Genomic DNA, 18,900 nt, shown 5'->3' on the forward strand with positions numbered 1-18,900 from the left:
AGCCCTAGCCCTATACCCACTTCACTTCTCATCTTCTTGGCACATCATCTGGATATTGTAAGGATTAAGGAAATTGTAATTTATTTAATAAACTATCTACCAAACCCTCTGCTAGTGTTTGCACAAATCTTCTTTTCAGGTGTTAGAAAAGTTCCACAACTCTTATCCTCCCAAGTCCACAATTTCAGGGTTGCCACAATCAATGTTGGCACATTGAAAGAAAGGACTAGTGAGATCATTGAAATTCTGGGGCAACAGCATGTAGATGTGTGTGGTGTGCAAGAAGTAAGATGGAGGTGATACTCCATTGGATTCCTCACGAGTAAGAAATAGAAGTTCAAATTGTGGGTGGTATAGGGATACTTTTGGTGGAAAGTGGGTAGAAAAGGTAATGGAGGTAGTCAGTGTGTGATTGGGTAGTTAAGCTGAGGCTAAACTTGGATGGATTAACAGTTACATTCGTTTCTGCTTATGCTCCATAGTCTGAGCTGGGTGATGACCAGAAAAAATAATTTTATGAGGTCCTACTGCAGACTATCTCAATGACAAATAACAGAGACTTCATTATTGTGGCTGATGACTTCAATGGGCATGTTGGGTAGCACTCCCATGGATTCCATGGTGTGCATGGAGGTTATGGTTTTGACTCGAGAAATGAGGAGGGAACAAGGCTGCTGGAGTTTTGTGGTGCAAATGATCTCATAATCTGCAACACTAACTTTAGAAAACCAGCCAGGCACTTGACCACCTATCAGTCTAGTGAATACGTAAGCCAGATTGATTACCTCCTCATCAGACGATGAGATGGACAGACGCCTGCAAATGCAATGTCTTTCTCTGTTGAAGAGTGTACAACCCAACATAGGTTACTAGTTAGTGCCTTCAGAATTAGAGCTAGAAGGGCTCCAAGAAATAAACTAGTTTGGATAAAAAAAGGTTATGGAAGCTCTAAGACCCAGCAAACTGACAGAAATTTAGAGATATTCTAATGGAAGCTTCGGAGGAGGAATTGGGGACATATAGCTTAGAGGACAATTGGAAGTTCTTGTGTGACAACCTTCTGAGGGCTCCAGACCAAATCTATGGCTAGTGCAAAGTCCCAGCCAGGCCAAGGGTGACTTGGTGGTGGAACAAGGAGGTAGACAGTTCTATAAAAGCAATGAGACAGGCATGAAAAGACTGGAAATATGGTGGAAGCAGAGAATTATATTAGGTAACCAGAAGGGAAGCTTGGTGACAATATTTACATAGCAAAAGGTAAGAAATTTACCAATGTTCTACAGCATGAGTAGGAAAGGCGTGAGGTGTTCAAGATTGAAAAGTAGTAATCATCATTGTTTAACGTCTGTGTTCCATGCTGGCATGGGTTGGACGGTTTGATTGAGGTCTGGAGAGCCAGCGGCTGCACCAGACTCCAATCTGATCTGGCAATGTTTCTACAGCTGGATGCCCTTCCTCACGCAAACCACTCTGAGAGTGTAGTGGGTGCTTTTTATGTGCCACCAGCACAGGGGCCAAATAGTTGGGCTTGGCATCGATAATGTTTGGATAGTGCCTTCTACGTGCTACAGCATGGGGGCCAGTCAGAGGGTACTGGCGTTGGTCACGTTTGGTTGGTGCTTTTTACGTGCCAGTCAGGCAGACGTGGCATTGACCACATTCGGATGGTGCTTTTTACGTGCCACCAGCACGGGAGCCAATCAGGGGGCACAACTATGATTTTAGTTTTACTTGACTCAACAGGTCTTCTCAAGAATATCATATCACACAATGCATCAGGGGTACTCTTAATTGGGCCGGACATGAGTGGCTGCGATCTCACTTTAGTTGCCAGGTCTTCTCAATCACAGCATATTTCCAAAGGTCTCAGTCTCATGTCATTGCCTCTGTGAGGCCCAATGTTCAAAGGTCATGCTTCACTACCTCATCCCATGTCTTTCTGGGTCTACCTCTTCCACAGGTTCCTTCCACAGTTAGGGAGTAGCACTTCCTCGTGCAGCTGTCCTCATCCATACATACACATGACCATACCAGCGCAGTCATCCCTCTTACACACCACATTTGATGCTTCTTATGCCCAACTTTTCTCTCAGTGCGCTTACACTCTGTCATGTATGCACACATTACGCATCCAGCAGATCATACTAGCTTCATTTCTTTCAAGCCTACGCATGTCCTCAGCAGTCAATGGTCCATATTTCACTGCCATGTTGTATGGTAGTTTGCATACATGCATTATACAGTCTATCTTTCATCCTGAGCAAGAGGCCCTTAGTTGCCAGCAGCAGTAGGAGCTCCCAGAACTTTGCCCAGCCTATTCTTATTCTAGCTGCTACACTCTCAGAGCAACCACCCCCACTACAGACTTGGGTGTCTAGGTAGTGGAAGCTGTTTCTCCCCCTAGCATGTGATGGAATCTGTTTTCTGTACATCTTTGATGTTTATTGCACCCATGCATCTACCACACACAAAAACTATCTTTCCAGTTAACCTTCCTTTAATATTGCTGCATCTTTTGTGTTTCCATATCTTACATTGGGTACATCATATGGTGTTTCTAACCATGCCTTTTCTACAGATCGAGCAGGGCCATCTACCTGAAGGGGAGTGTGGTTTGACAGCCTTCCTACTTACTAAGACTTTGGTTTTTGCTAGGTTGATCCTAAGGCCCTTCGATTCTAGACCTTGCTTCCACACCCTAAACTTTGTCTCTAGTTCTGGCAGTGACTTGGCTATTAGGGCAAGGTCATCAGCATAGAGGAGCTCCCAACAGCAGCCTGTCTTGAATTGCTTTGTTATTGCCTGAAGGACTATAATGAATAAGAGGAGGCTGAAGACTAATCCTTGGTAAACCCCTACTTCTACCTGGAATTCTTCACTGTACTTGTTGCCAACCCTCACCTTACTGACAGCATCCCTTTACAGGTCTTGTACAGCTTTTACCAACCACTCGTCTATCCCCAATTTCTGCATTGACCACCAAGATAATGGTTCAGGGTCCCTGTCAAAGGCTTTCTCCAGGTCAACAAAAGCTAAGTACAGAGGTTTATCTTTGGCTAGATATTTCTCTTGCATTACCAGAAATATAGCATCAGCGGTGCTTCTGTCACAAAACCAAATTGCATCTTATTTACGCTAACTCTCTCCCTAATTAGTTGGGCTATGACCCTCTCTGTAACTTTAATCACCTGATCCAATAACTTGATACCCCTGTAGTTATTTCTATCTAAAACATCACCTTTCCCTTTGTAGCAGTTGACTATGGTGCTGCTACACCAGTCATTGGATATGACTCCTTCATGAACTACCTGATTTATGATGCAAGTCACAAGACCATAACTCACACCGCCCGATATTTTAAGCATCTCAGCAATAATTCCTGATGGGCCAGATGCTTTTCCTCTCCTCATATCCATAATTGCTTTATCTATCAGGGTACTGTCAATTCGGGTTGCTGGTCCCTCAATGAGTTCAACCTTTGGCAGACTCTTCTCCTCCCACTCATTCTCTACATTCAGCAGTCTTTCATAATAGCATTTCCATGCCTCTTTCTTTGCAGAATCATTAAATGCAAGGGCACCATCATCCATGCGGACACATTTCTCTCCTATGACATCACGGTTTTCTCTTTGTCTTGCAATCCGAAATACTTGAGTTCTTTGGTCCTCATGTCGCTGATCATTGGGAAGCTTCTTCTGTTCTGCTACTCCCTTGGCTGTATATGCCTGTCTCCTAGCTTCCCTTTTGGCTATCTGACACATTCTCCTGGTACCCCCACTCTTCCAGGCCTGTTTCTTTGCTCTAATGGCCCTGTCCACAGTATTGTTCCACCACCATGTTACCCTTCATCTGGAAGGGACTTTGCACCAGCCACAGATTTGGTCTGTGACACTCAGCAAGCTGTCTCACAGGAATTCCCAGCTGCCTTCTATGTCACAGGACTAGCTTCTCCTCCTTATCATCAAATCTCTTAGTAAGGATATCCTTAAATCTCTGACCATCTGAAGGGTTCTTAAGCCTCCAAGTCCTTCTTTTCCAGATTGGTGTGCTTTTTGGCATCCTTTTGGCCCCGAGTCTAAAGTCACTAATAACTAGTCTATGCTGGAGGGAGAGGGGAGGGGCGTACTTTCTTCACCAGGGAAGGTTTTTGTATTTAAGAGCAACCATACATCCTGCTGTCTGGTGAGAATGAAATCAATCTGGCTAACAGAGTCACCTGATTGATAGGTTATCAGGTGACTGGCTGGCTTCCTGAAGTTGGTGTTGCAGATCAATAGGTTATTTGCATTGCAGAACTTCAGGAACCTAGTTCTCTCTTCATTTGTAGTACCACCTCCATGGCCCCCATGTAAACCATGGAAATACCAGGTTGCTGTCTGACATGCCCATTAAAATCTCCAGCCACAATGAGTGGATTTTGTACATTGAAACTGAAAGAAGACTGTATATATTTGTGTGTGTCTCTGTACCCCACCATCGCTTGACAACCAATGTTGCTGTGTTTATGTCCCCATAACTTAGTGGTTTGGCAAAAGACACCAGTAGAATAAGTACTAGGCTTACAAAGAATGAATCCTGGGGTTGATTTGTTCTCCAATATGGCCGCAGTCACATGACTGAAACATGTTGAACAATAAAAAGCTATCACATTTTTATCCTGATCAACACTGGGTATATCTGCTAGTATATAATATAAAAGTTTCTGTGTGTTTTTATGGTTCAGTCACACAGCATGGCACCTTGGGCAAGTGTCTTCTACTATAGCTTTGGGACATGCAAAGTTATCTGAGTGGATTTGGTGAATGAAAACTCAAAGAAGCCTGTTGTGTGTGTGTTTGTTGTTGTTCCTGTATTTTTCCCCACCCACCTCACTGCTTGATGACTAGTGTTATGTTTTTATGTCCCCATAAGCTAGTGGTTCAGCAAAAATGGCCAATAAAAATAAGTACCCGGTTTTAAAAAGAAATAAGTACTGGAGTCCATTCATTCAACTAAAAGTTCTTCAAGGTGGTGCCCCAGCATGGCTGCAATCTAATGCCTGAAACAACTAAGAGTTAAAAGCTAAATTAATAGTTTTAGCACAATACTCACATGATATTATATCATTTTACTGTTTAAAGATTTGGAGACAAATTTCTTATTTTTTAGCTAAGATAAAAATCTGAATTTTGGTATATAACATAAAAAAAAAAATATGTCCAAGACTGAGAAACTGATTGCTGTGAAATGATTGATTGTATGGGGTGGGTGTAAAAGAGAAGAGTGAAAATAGTCAGATATATTGGATTCTGTTTGGTGATTGTTGCAAACAAGTGTTACATAGTTGATAGATTGCATTAATGAATGCCATATATGAGTCTCTAACTATTAATGAAGTTATAGATGGTGGAAACTAAAGAATTCAAAGATGGTGAATCTGTAGTTTATACCCTACAAATAACTGACGTACATTTTATGTTAATATTGATATGATAGGTAAGTAAACCATGAGATTGCTATTTTTAGTTGAATATTTTTTCTTTTGTCACCAGTTCATGTATATCTCTTTTTCAGGGTTCTTTCCATCAAGTTTTCAAGCATGTCCTGCATTCCTACGCCATAAAATGACTTTAATATCACCACATATTTTAAAGAAATATTCTATTCCTATGAACAAGGTAATATTTGAAGTTTATTTACAATTTGTCACTTGATTCATGTTGCTGTATGAATTACTTGATTTGTGCAGGTTTATTACATATTCATATTTATGATGATTCTGATTTTTATTAGTATTTTCTCTAAGAAGTTGGGATTAATCAAATTTAAATTCTAGCTGATTCAAATCCATGGGTTTTACTCAATGGATAGTACAACACAATACACTATGAATATTGAGTAGTAGTAATATTAGTAGTAGTTTTGTTGCTGTCCTCCTCCTCTGGTTACCACCGTGGTAGCTGTGAACACTCAATATTCATATTGTCTTCTTTTGTTCTATTCATTGACGAAAATCCATGGAATTTGAATTTGCTTTGCTGCAGCAGTGAATCCACTATAGAGTTTAAATTTGACCAATACCAACATTTTAGAGAAAATACTAATAAAAATCACAATAAATATGAATGTACTTTTCTTTCTCAGTGTTATAATAAAATCTGTTGAGATTCTGTTCTGAATATGAGTAAATATTTTGTTGTATCTCAAGAACTTATTTTGCCAATAATAAACACACACACTGGTTCTATTTTACTACTTTTATTATTATTTGTCAATTGGTTAATCATTTAATAAATAAATTGATTAATAATAATAATAAAGAAGTGAAATAGAATCATTGATCCTCCCGATATATGTGGTGGTATCCAAAGGTTCTCAGACTAGTTATGTTTAATAAAAAATAACTTACCTAAATTTTAACATCATCTCCTTTGAAATAGTTACCTTGTGCAGCAATACACTGGTTGCAGCATTCCTGTCACTTTTGGAATCTGGCCTGGAAGTCGTTTTCTGTAAGCAAGTTGAGGGCCTTCTGCAGTTCGCTCTGGATCTTCACAGGGGTGTTAAAACAGCAACCTTTGAGCTGCATTTTCATTTTGAGGAAGAGATGGCAGTCTGCAGGTGCTAAATCTGGTGAATAGGGTGGGTATGGAAGTGATATAATGTTGCTTATGGAGAATAACTCATGAGTGAAGAACCTAAGTCTTTGTGCTCCATAAATCCAGTCACTTTCGACAAATGACCTCCCTCAAACGCTTCAAAACGTCACACTAGAACTTTCAATTGAGAGTCTAGCCCTGGGGGATGAATTCTTGATGCATGATACCACATTTCTTGGGGTGAGGCTTGTGGCAGGTCTTCCAGATTCTCATCATCCAGGGATGTCCTGCTTTTAAAGTTCCCATGCCACTTGAAACATTGTGTTTTAAGTGGCATGGGAAATCAAAAAGAAAAATTAAACAATATTATTGAAAATAAATGCAGCACTAATCTAATCGAAGTTTTGGTTTAAACTAAAATTTTAAACTTTATACTATTAACTTACTGTTAAATAGGATATCAGCTAACATTGAATATCAAGTGAATTTATATAGAAATACTTATTTTACCAATAAATGAGAGAAAATCATTTAACAATATTATTGAAAATAAAAGCAATACTTATCTCAACGAAGCTATAGTTTAAACTAAAATTTTAAACATTATACTAATAACTAAGTCGCATGAAGATATGGTGTAAAGAAAAAGAATAGAATAAAGAGGTATATAAACATGAATGAAAGTTTTATTTATAAAATCATGAATGAAAATTAAAATGTATATAACTTAAATCATAATAAAACAATTAACTATATTGTAAACATTTTATGTAAAATAAGTATTTTTATATAATTTCATTTATTATTAGTTAATATTCTAATTAAGGTTAGGTTAATAGTATAATATTTAAAATTTTATTTAAACTAAAGATTCGATTTGATAAGTTTTACATTTCTTTTCAATACTTTTGTTAAATGTTTTTCTTTTATTTATTGGTGATATAATTATTTTTATATAATTTAATTTATATAAATTAACTTATATTATAATAAACGTAAAGTTAATAATATAACGTTTATAATTTTAGTTTAACGTAAAAGTTCATTTAAATTGTATTTTAAATGAAAGATTCGTTAAGATAAGCTTTGCATTTAATATTACTGGTAGTTAATAAATGTAAAGTTAATAATGTCATGTTTATAATTTTCGATTAGATAAGTATTACATTCATTTTTAATAATATTGCTTAATATTTTTCTATCTTGATATAATAAGTATTTTTATATAAATTCATTTGTTATTTATTGTTGGTTGATATATATACATTCATTTTATTATTATTATTGTTGTATTTTGATCTGAAGATTAGCTATATTTTTGAATAGAATTGATTTTCGATCGATTTAATCGATTTGATTATATTTTATTTTCTATTTAAAAATTTGGCTATGAAACATGTGTAGTTGTTTTATTATTTTATGATTATTACTTTGTATTTTATTGTAGTCCCTTTTAGTGTATTTACTTATTGAGTTTTCTATATATGACTGGATTTTCATGGATGAGTTCATGAACTTTGGTTCTTTTCTCTAAATTATATATTTATATATGTGTGTGTGTGTGTGTGTGTGTGTGTGTGTGTATATATATATATATATATATATATATACACACACACACACACACATATATATATATATATATATATATATATATATATATACACACACACACACACACACACACACACACACACACATATATATATATATATATATATATATATATATATATATATATATATATACATATACATACAAGCTGTATTGGTTCTAGATTATATCTTATTCTTCTATGCCAGTGGTACCCAACTGAGGTCCGTGAACCACCAGGGACCTGCAGTGGTAGTGCACTAAATTCAAAATTTGACATGCGCATGCACACACACACACACACAACGATAAGCATATTAAAGGGGGTCCATGGAAAAACTCATTTAAATAAAAGGGTTGGGAACCACTGTTCTATACATTTATATCTGTATGTTGTGTATGCGTATGTATGTTTGTTCATTTAGTGTTCTTGTTCCCATGCTAGCAATGGTAGGACAGGATATGCAAGCAGGCTGGCAGCACATGTGTGCACACACACACACACACACACACACACACACACACACACACACACACACACACACACACACACACACAGGAGTTTGTATAAATACAGATTCATTGTATTGTTGACTTATTTCTTATTGGTTATTGTTCTTTAGATTACACAAGAAGCTGGGGAGTTTATGATAACTTTTCCATATGGTTACCATTCTGGTTACAATCATGGATTTAACTGTGCTGAATCAACTAACTTTGCAACCCCAAGGTGGATAGAATATGGAAAACGATGCTTGCAGGTAAGACTTTATTTTCCGGATGATTTTGAAATATTTGAAAGTAATATCCTACTAGTTATTATAGTTTTTTGTCATTCTTTTCTTAAAAAACTTCAACAGAACAAAACTGAAAAGCTTGGATCTTTTTATTTAAAAAATATGAATGATACCCAAAACCTTTTCAGGCAGCTGAAGTCTGGTTACTGCAGATTGATATTTGTTGGAACCACCATGTGGATAGGGAACTAATTCTTGGAAGAAAGGATTGAGAAAATTCATAAGTGAAAAATTGGATTGTGTTGATCATTTGCTGTTAAGAAAATTTGTAGCTCAGTTGCTGTTAGATGAGAGGTAATGTGGGCTTGCATGGGATTTAAATTGAGAATGTAAACAGACTTAGCAAAATACCAGTAGGTATTTTGTCTGACACTTTACAAATTCACCTTCCAGCCACTATATGATCAAGACTAAAACCTAAGTTGCACACTTGGTTAACACTGTGGCACTTACCATAGCAAATAAGGTACACAGAAAATGTTAATATTCAGTTAAGCTATCTTAAAACAGAGTAAATATTGAAGTATATTAGTGTTCTATGAGGAGACAAAATGTTTAACATTTTCAATGAAGCTCTTCATTGGAACATGCCTGAAACATCTGTTTGTAGTACACCACTACATTGGAATTTTGCATTTTATTAAATGCCCAACCCACCATTTCCAGAATCATATTAGATTTTTGTAGCATAATTAAATTGTGGATGTTTTAATTCTTAATTGTATACCTTTTCCCAATGAATATTAAAATTAGATTTATATAGACTTTAATATATATCATCATCATTATCATCGTCGTTTAAAGTCCGCTTTCCATGCTAGCATGGGTTGGACGATTTAACTGAGGACTGGTGAAACCAGATGGCTACACCAGGCTCCAATCTGATTTGGCAGAGTTTCTACAGCTGGATGCCCTTCCTAATACCAACCACTCAGAGAGTGTAGTGGGTGCTTTTACTTGTCACCCGCACGAAGGCCAGTCAGGCGGCACTGGCAACGGCCATGCTCAAGATGGTGTATTTTATGTGCCACCTGCACAAGAGCCAGTCCAGGGGCACTGGCAACGATCTCGCTCAAAAATCCTACGAAGGCCAGTCAGGCGGTACTGGCAACGTCCACGCTCAAAATGATGTATTTTATGTGCCACCCGCACAAGAGCCAGACCAGGGGCACTGGCAACGATCTTGCTCGAAAGTCCTTAGATATGCCGCGGGCACAAGTGCCAGAAAGGTGATGCTAGGCATGGGTGCCATTACAAATTTGCCTTTGCTTGCCCCAAGCTGAGTTTCGTGTCCAATTTAACTCGATTTCGATTTCACTTGCCTCAACAGGTCTTCACAAGTGGAGTTTAGTGTCTAATTTAACTCAATTTCGATTTCACTTGCCTCAACAGGTCTTCGCAAGTGGAGTTTAGTGTCCAATGAAGGAAGGTACGCCTAAGTGGACTGGCTGAGGCCTTAGATTTAGATCTCACTTAGCTTGCTGGATGCCCTACCTAAACGCTAACCACTCAGAGAGTGTAGTGGGTGCTTTTACATGCCATCGGCATGAAGGCCAGTCAGGTGGTACTGGCAACGGCCATGCTCAAGATGGTGTATTTTATGTGCCACCTGCACAAGAGCCAGTCCAGGGGCACTGGCAACGATCTCGCTCGAAAATCCTACGAAGGCCAGTCAGGCGGTACTGGCAATGGCCACGCTCAAAATGGTGTATTTTATGTGCCACCCGCACAAGAGCCAGTCCAGGGGCACTGGCAACGATCTCGCTCGAAAATTCTACGAAGGCCAGTCAGGCGGTACTGGCAACGGCCACGCTCAAAAATGGTGTATTTTATGTGCCACCCGCACAAGAGCCAGTCCAGGGCCACTGGCAACGATCTCGCTCGAAAGTCCTTAGACATGCTGCGAGCACAAGTGCCAGAAAGGCGATGCTGGGCACGGGTGCCATCACAAATTCGCTTTCGCTTGCCTCAATAAGTCTTCGCAAGCTGAGTTTCGTGTCCAATTTAACTCAATTTCGATTTCACTTACCTCAACAGGTCTTCGCAAGTGTAGTTTGGTGTCCAATGAAGGAAGGTACGCATAAGTGGACTGATATATATATATATATATATATATATATATATATATATATATATATATATATATATATATACATACATACTATATATAAAACAGAGATGTGTGTGTAATCGCTTATCACGTGAAAACGGCTTCACTATTTACTTCCATACTTGTGATGCATGAATAATTTGACCTCGGATAAATCTTAGGCTCTTCATTTGATTTTTTTAATCAAAAATAAATAATATTGCTTTATATTTATGATTCACTTCTTTAAAAAGGTTCCTCAATGTCAACTTCCGGTATTGACGTAACAACGGCTTACATACTTGTGATGCAATGTCAACTTCCGGTATTGCGCGCGCACATACACACGTGTGTCTTTGTAAATATGTTTGTATACATTTATGTAAGTGTGTGTTTGTAACAGACAGAGTGTGAATGAGTCAAGGGGTGTGTTGTCATATGCATCCATCATTTTTGGATGTATGTGTGCGTGTGAGTGTGTGTGTGAGACAGAGTGAGAGCGGTGTGTATGTAGTATTTACTCTCACTCTCTCTCCCATACACACGCACACACTCACACACAAAGATGTATGCATATTTATGCATGTACGTATACATGACAACAAACCTCTCTCTCTCTCTGTCACACACACACACACACACACGTCCATTTCATCTGATGTGTAATACTGTGTGTGTGTGTGTGCGCGTGCGTGCGTGTGTGCGTGGGCGCTTCCACAATCGCCATTTATTTCAATTACTCTTGTGAGGATATTCACGTAAATCATTTCTTTCATTTAATCCCCATTTTAATTTTCGTAAAAGTTTCCAAGTACCATCATCATCGTTTAACGTCCGCTTTCCATGCTAGCATGGGTTGGACGATTTGACTGAGGACTGGTGAAACCGGATGGCAACACCAGGCTCCAATCTAATTTGGCAGAGTTTCTACAGCTGGATGCCCTTCCTAACGCCAACCACTCAGAGAGTGTAGTGGGTGCTTTTACGTGTCATCCGCACGAGGGCCAGTCAGGCGGTACTGGCAACGACTACGCTCAAAATGGTGTCTTTTATGTGCCACTCCCGAGCAATGCCGGGTGCCTCTGCTAGTATATATATATATATATATATATATATATATATATATATATATATATATATATATATATATGTGTGTGTGTATTTTTCCCTTGTTAACAATTAACATGGAAAGAATAAATAAATGGTTATGAGGGTTATAAGGAAACCTGGTTGAAGTATATATATAAATAGATGTGTGTATTTTTCCCTTGTTAACAATTAACACGGAAAGAATAGATAAATAGTTACCAGGGTTATAAGGAAACCGCCTCTTTCTATAGGCTACCTTTGACATTATATCCTCTAACATTTTTTTGTAACAAACTTATTAGCGTTCAGTTAATCACTATACATATCCATCAATTTCTGTTAAAATGTCTTATCGACGAGTTTCATTTCTTCATTTCCCTGAAGAGATTACATTGTTTTACACCATTTTATTCCTTTGGAATAATACCAGTGATATCTTCGAAACGTGTCAGAAGTAAAAGAATTTGAATAACACCTGTGTTTAACTCCATTTATATATATATATATATATATATATATATATATATATATATATATATATATATATATCAAAATAACCAACAAGAATATCCAAAAGTAATGCAGTACAATTGTTTCATGTGACTCCATTTAATTGAGCAATGTAAACGTTACATCAAATATAAAATGTAGAGCAATTTTCAGCTGCACAAAGAAATAGAAATTTAATGAAATTACATTTAATACCATAATAAATTCTGGTGCCTAAATTTAAGTACCATATTCACCTGAATCTATCTATCTATCTATCTATATATATATATATATATATATATAAAAAATATATATAAGGTAGAGAAATTAGAGAAATTTTCTACCAGTGGCTAGCATGCATAAAGTAGTTAATAGCTAACATATTTTTCACATAAAATTAGTGTACATTCAGACAAAAGAAGTGATCCAAACAGGACACCTTACATGTTTAAAGGAACAGTCAAAGTCCAAATCACGGTTAAGAATAATTTTGAAGGGGATGAAAAATCAAGACATTTTCAATAGTTACCACTAGGTTTCAAACATTATGGCGCTAATAATTAACGTATAATTATGGGACAAATGTACACTAATTTTATATGAAAAATATGTTGTCTATTGACTATTTTTTGCATGCTAGCCACTGGTAGAAAATTTCTCTAATTTCTCTACCCTATATATATTTTCTTAATATGATTTTAGCAATTTTGAAGAAAGTCGGCACATAAATTTCTATTTGCTGCCGACTATAACTGTGCTTGCGCAATGGATTTGAAAAATTATAATGTATAAAGATGAGACATGTGCTCTCTATTTGTCCCATAATTATACGTTAATTATTAGCGCCCTTGCTGATGAAGAACACGAATAACAAATTATTTTATTTGTTCATTAATGTTCGAAACCTAGGTACAAGTGGTAACTATTGAAAATGTTTTTATTTTTCATCCCCTTTGAAATTACTCTTAACCGTGATTTGGACTTTGACTTCATTTTAGCTTGTAAGGTGTCCTGTTAGGGTCACCTCTTTTGTGTATGAATGTACACTAATTTTATATATATATATATATATATATATATATATATATATATATATATATATATATGATAAGAAAAAAGGAGCGCACCTAATTAGTGCTCAGTATGAGCAAAATATAACAAAAATAAAAGTGGATGACAGATTATCGTAGGTCAAGTTCCTTTATCATGGGAATACAAAATACACAGAAAGTTCAATGAGATGTTAGGTTTCAAGTGTTCTAATATTACAATCCAAAGAAAAGCACTATTACATAACCTTATGATCATTTCGAGGAATGCATTTGTATTGGGGAGTTTTCCAGCCGATACAAATAGTTGCATTTCTTTCATCAGAGGTACAAATATATCGATTAAAATAGTTTACAGAACTTGAAGTCATATTGATAATGTTATATTTCTTTTTAAAATGTTATAGTTTTTTTTAAAGAAATGTTATAGTATTTTTATAGTATTTAAAAAAAAGTTCACAATGATACAGAAAGGCTTTGTGAAGTAAAACATTTGTGCAAATGAAAGTGAAATTTAAAATATTTGTAAAAATGAAATAAAATAAAATAAAATGAGGATTCAAATTTTGGGTTCAACCCGGTTAACCATATAAGACAGTTGGGTTGCTGATAATTAAAAATAGTATAAAAACACTATAACATTAAAAAAAATATATAACATTATGACTTCAAGTTCTGCAAGTAGGAGATATTTTAAGCTTTCTCAATTTTTCAACTGTTTTAATTGATCTATTTGTACTGCTGATGAGAGAAATGTGACTGCTTGTATCGCCTGGAAAACTTGTCCAATATAAACACATTCCACGAAACGATTGTAAAGTTATGTAATACTGCTTTTAATAATACTTTTATGTAATACTTTTTTTTCTGTGATGTAATATTGGAGTTCTTGAAACCTAACATCTTGATGAACTTATTATGTATTTTGTATTCCAATGATAAAGGTACTTGACCTACGATAATCTGTCATCTACTTTAATTTTTGTTTTATATATATATAAAAGCAGTATTGGTTCTAGATTATATCTTATTCTTCTATACATTTATATCTGTATTTGTGTATATGTAGGTATGTTTGTTCAAGCAATGGTGGGACAGGATATTCATGCAGGCAATCAGGCAGGTAGCAGAGAGAGAGATGGGGGATTTAGATTATCAAGCATTTGGAAATATTAATAAGATAGTGTTTAATTAAAAGTGTAAACTAATTGATAGAAACCTTTCCTCTATACATAGTTACAAAATTTTAGATATTTTCGAGATATTCTTTAAAAATGGCTGAACAATGAAGTAAAAATAAAAGCAACATAATCTCCAATTTTTCATAATCTTGTTTTCACAATTCTGTAGTTTTTGAAGATATAGTTTTATCTTGTGTAATATACTTCTATATCGATAATAATCCTTTTTTTTTTTTCTCTCCCAAAATGGTTCCATCAGTTTTATATAATTTTCTACTTTACAGTGTACATGCCGTAAAGATGGAGTGAAAATTAGCATGGATACTTTTGTTCGGCGTTTCCAACCAGAACGTTATGACTTATGGAAAATGGGGAAAGATATTGGTCCTCACCCTGAAGATCATAGTAGAGTGTCTCATTCTAGACAAAGGTTAGTTACTTGTAAATTTCTCTTGAATACCTTTTTGCCTCCTTTTTTCAAATTGTTTCGTTAAATAGTTTATCAATTATATATTCTTTTTGTTGCTCTCTAATCAAATTAGTAAAATAAATTTAGTTTTGTTGATGCTTGAATGGAGATGTGTTGATATCTGCTGCCTCCAAGAAGTAAGGTGGAGAGGAGGTTCGGCTAGGTTCCTCACAGGCAAAGAACACAGGTACAAGATTTTCTGGGCAGGGAACACAGATGGGGTCAGGGGCGTAGGTATACTTCTTGCGGAGAAATGGGTGGATAAGGTAATCGAGGTAGCCAGAATATTTGATAGAATACTTAGGATTAGATTAGTCCTTCATCACGTGTTAGCAACCATTATCTCGGCCTATGCCCCTCAGCCTGGGCTACCCGATGGACAGAAAGAACGATTTTATGACACCCTCTTGCAGACCACCTCGTCGAGGAATGACAGGGACTTTCTCTTTGTGGCTGGTGATTTCAATGGTCATGTTGGACAACATGCAGGGGGCTTCCATGGCGTACATGGAGGCTATAGTTTTGGTTCCTGCAGTGATGAGATAACCAGACTGCTGGAGTTCTGTGATGCAAATGACCTTATGGTTTGCAATACTAACTTCAGGAAACCTGCCAGTCACCTAGTCACCTACCATTCTGGCAGACACACTAGCCAAATTGACTACATCCTCACCAGGAAAAGGGAAAGATGGCTGCTTATAAATGCCAAAACCTTCCCATGTGAAGAATGTACCCCACAACATAGACTTGTAGTTAGTGACTTCAGGATCAGGGCTAAGTGGTTGTCCAGAAGACGACCAGCATGGAGGAGAAGGATCTGGAAGCTCAAAGATCCTGCGAATGGACAGAGATTTAGAGACTTATTACTAGAAGCCTTTGACGAAATAAAAGGGGATATAGCTTCACACGATGTAGAAGACAACTGGAGGTTTCTATGGGACAACCTGCTGAGGGCCACTGACCAGATCTGTGGATGGTGCAAAGTCCCCTCTCGACCCAAAATAACGTGGTGGTGGAACAATGTTGTTGACAGGGCTATTAGACAAAAGAAACAGGCTTGGAAGGACTGGAAGAACGGTGGTAGCAGGGAATTGTATCAGACTGCCAGAAGGGATGCTAGGTGACAGGTTTATTTAGCCAGAGGGGAAGCAGATAAGAAAAAATTTGCCAATGTATTGCGCCGTGAGGACCAAAGACTCGAGGTATTTCGTGTTGCAAGACAGTGTGTGAGAGAGAATCGTGATGTTGTAGGAGAGAAATGTGTTCGCATGGATGATGGTACGCTTGCACTAAACGAGGCTGCAAAGAGAGAGGTTTGGAGACGCCACTATGAAAGGTTGCTTAATAAAGAGAATGAATGGGAGAAAGAGAGTCTGCCGAATGTCGACCCAACAGAGGAACCAGCTATCCGAGTTGACAGTACCATGGTAGATAAAGCAATTAAAGAGTATGAAGACAGGGAAAGCCCCTGGCCCATCAGGAATCACTGCAGAGATGCTCAAAATATCTGGCAGTGTCGGCTATAGCCTAGTCACCCGTATTGTTAACCAGGTGATACACGAACGAGTCATACCCAATGACTGGTGTAGCAGCACCATAGTCAACTGCTACAAAGTTAAAGGTGACGCTTTAGATACAAATAATTACAGAGGTATCAAGTTCTTGGATGAGGTAATGAAAGTCACGGAGAGGGTCATAGCCCAACTAATTAGGGAGAGAGTCAGTTTAGATGAGATGCAGTTTGGGTTTGTGCCAGGGAAAAGCACCACTGATGCTATATTTCCGGTAAGACAGCTGCAGGAGAAATACCTAGCCAAAGTTAAACCTCTGTACCTGGCTTTTGTTGACATGGAGAAAGCCTTTGACAGGGTCCCCTTATCTGGTGGTCAATGAGGAAACTAGGGATAAAAGAATGGTTTGAGAGCTGTGCAAGCCATGTATAGAGACGCTGTCAGTAAGGTGAGGGTTGGCAATGAGTACATTGAAGAATTCTGGGTAGAGGTAGGTGTCCACCAAGGTTCAGTCCTCAGCCCCCTCCTATTTATCATAGTCCTTCAGGCAATAACACAGGAATTCAAGACAGGATGCCCCTGGGAGCTCCTTTATGCTGACAACCTTGCACTAATTGCTGAGTCACTATCAGAACTAGAGGAGAAGTTTCAGATGTGGAAGCAAGGACTAGAATCGAAGGGCCTTAGAGTCAACCTAGCTAAAACAAAAGTCCTAATAAGTAGGAAGGTAGACAAGACACAAACCCTTTCGGGTAGATGGCCCTGCTTGATCTGTAGCAAAGGCATAGGTAGAAACTCTATAAGATGCACCCAGTGCAAGTTATGGACACATAAGAGGTGCAGCAATATCAAAGGAAGGCTAACTAGGAAGTTACTTTTTGTATGTGGCAGATGTTCAGGAGCAATAAACACTGTAAATGTGCAGAAACCAACTTCTGCCACATTCCAGGGAGAAAAATCAAATGTAATTGATAGCTTCTGCTACCTAGGTGACCAAATTAGTAGTGGGGGAGAGTGTGCTTAAAGTGTAGCTTCTTGAATAAGAATAGCATGGGCAAAGTTCAGAGAGCTCTTACCTCTGCTGGTGACGAAGGGCCTCTCACTCAGAGTAAAAGGCAGACTGTATGATGCATGTGTACGAACAGCCATGCTACATGGCAGTGAAACATCGGCCATGACAGCTGAGGACATGCGTAAGGTTGCAAGGAATGAAGCCAGTATGTTCCGATGGACGTGTAATGTCAGTGTGCATACTCGACAGAGTGTAAGTACCTTGAGAGAAAAGTTGAACATAAGAAGCATCAGTTGTGGTGTGCAAGAGAGACGATTGCGCTGGTATGGTCATGTGGTGAGAATGGATGAGGATAGCTGTATGAAGAAGTGCCACACCCTAGCGGTTGAGGGAACCTGTGGAAGAGATAGACCCAGGAAAATCTGGGATTAGGTAGTGAAGCATGACCTTCGAACATTAGGCCTCACCGAGGCAATGACTTGTGACCGAGACCTTTAGAATTATGCTGTGTGTGAGAAGACCCAGCAAGCCAAGTGAGACCATAATCCGAGGCCTCTGCTAGGGGTGTAGCCAGACCACTTATGCGTACCTTTCCTTCATTGGACACTAAACTCTGCTTGCGAAGACCTGTTGAGGCTAGTGAAATCAAGATCAAACCAAATTCGACTGGCACCCATGCCAACCTCTCCATTGGACACTAAACTCGGCTTGCGAAGACTTGTTGGGGCAAGTGAAAGCGAAATCGTGCCTGTACCGGTGGAGCACTAAGAGTACCGTCTGAGCGTGATTGTTGCCAGAGCAGCTGCCTGGCTTCCGTGCCAGTGGCACGTAAATAGCACCATTTGAGTGTGATTGTTTCCAGCGTCGCCTCCCTGGCACTTGTGCTGGTGGCATGTGAAAAGACATTTGAGCGAGGTCGTTGCCAGTGTCGCTGGACTGGCTCCTGTTCAGGTGGCACATAAAATACACCATTTTGAGTGTGGCCGTTGCCAGTACCCGCTGACTGGCCTTCATGCCGGTAGCATGTAAAAGCACTCAAT

At 38.1% G+C, this 18,900-nt stretch overlaps 1 protein-coding gene across 1 annotated transcript in view; it reads left to right on the forward strand.

The window, feature by feature from the left end:
* Positions 1–18,900, forward strand: part of LOC106883455 (uncharacterized) — a 134,665-nt gene that overhangs the window by 41,114 nt on the left and 74,651 nt on the right. Inside the window, exons 5-7 of the mRNA XM_089358122.1 lie at positions 5,554–5,657; positions 8,795–8,932; positions 15,153–15,298. Coding sequence (XP_089214248.1) covers positions 5,554–5,657; positions 8,795–8,932; positions 15,153–15,298 — 388 coding nt within the window. The remainder of the gene's footprint in view (positions 1–5,553; positions 5,658–8,794; positions 8,933–15,152; positions 15,299–18,900) is intronic.

The sequence above is a fragment of the Octopus bimaculoides genome, chromosome 9, assembly GCF_046866305.1.
Source record: "Octopus bimaculoides isolate indiv1 chromosome 9, ASM4686630v1, whole genome shotgun sequence".
NCBI lineage: Eukaryota > Metazoa > Mollusca > Cephalopoda > Octopoda > Octopodidae > Octopus > Octopus bimaculoides.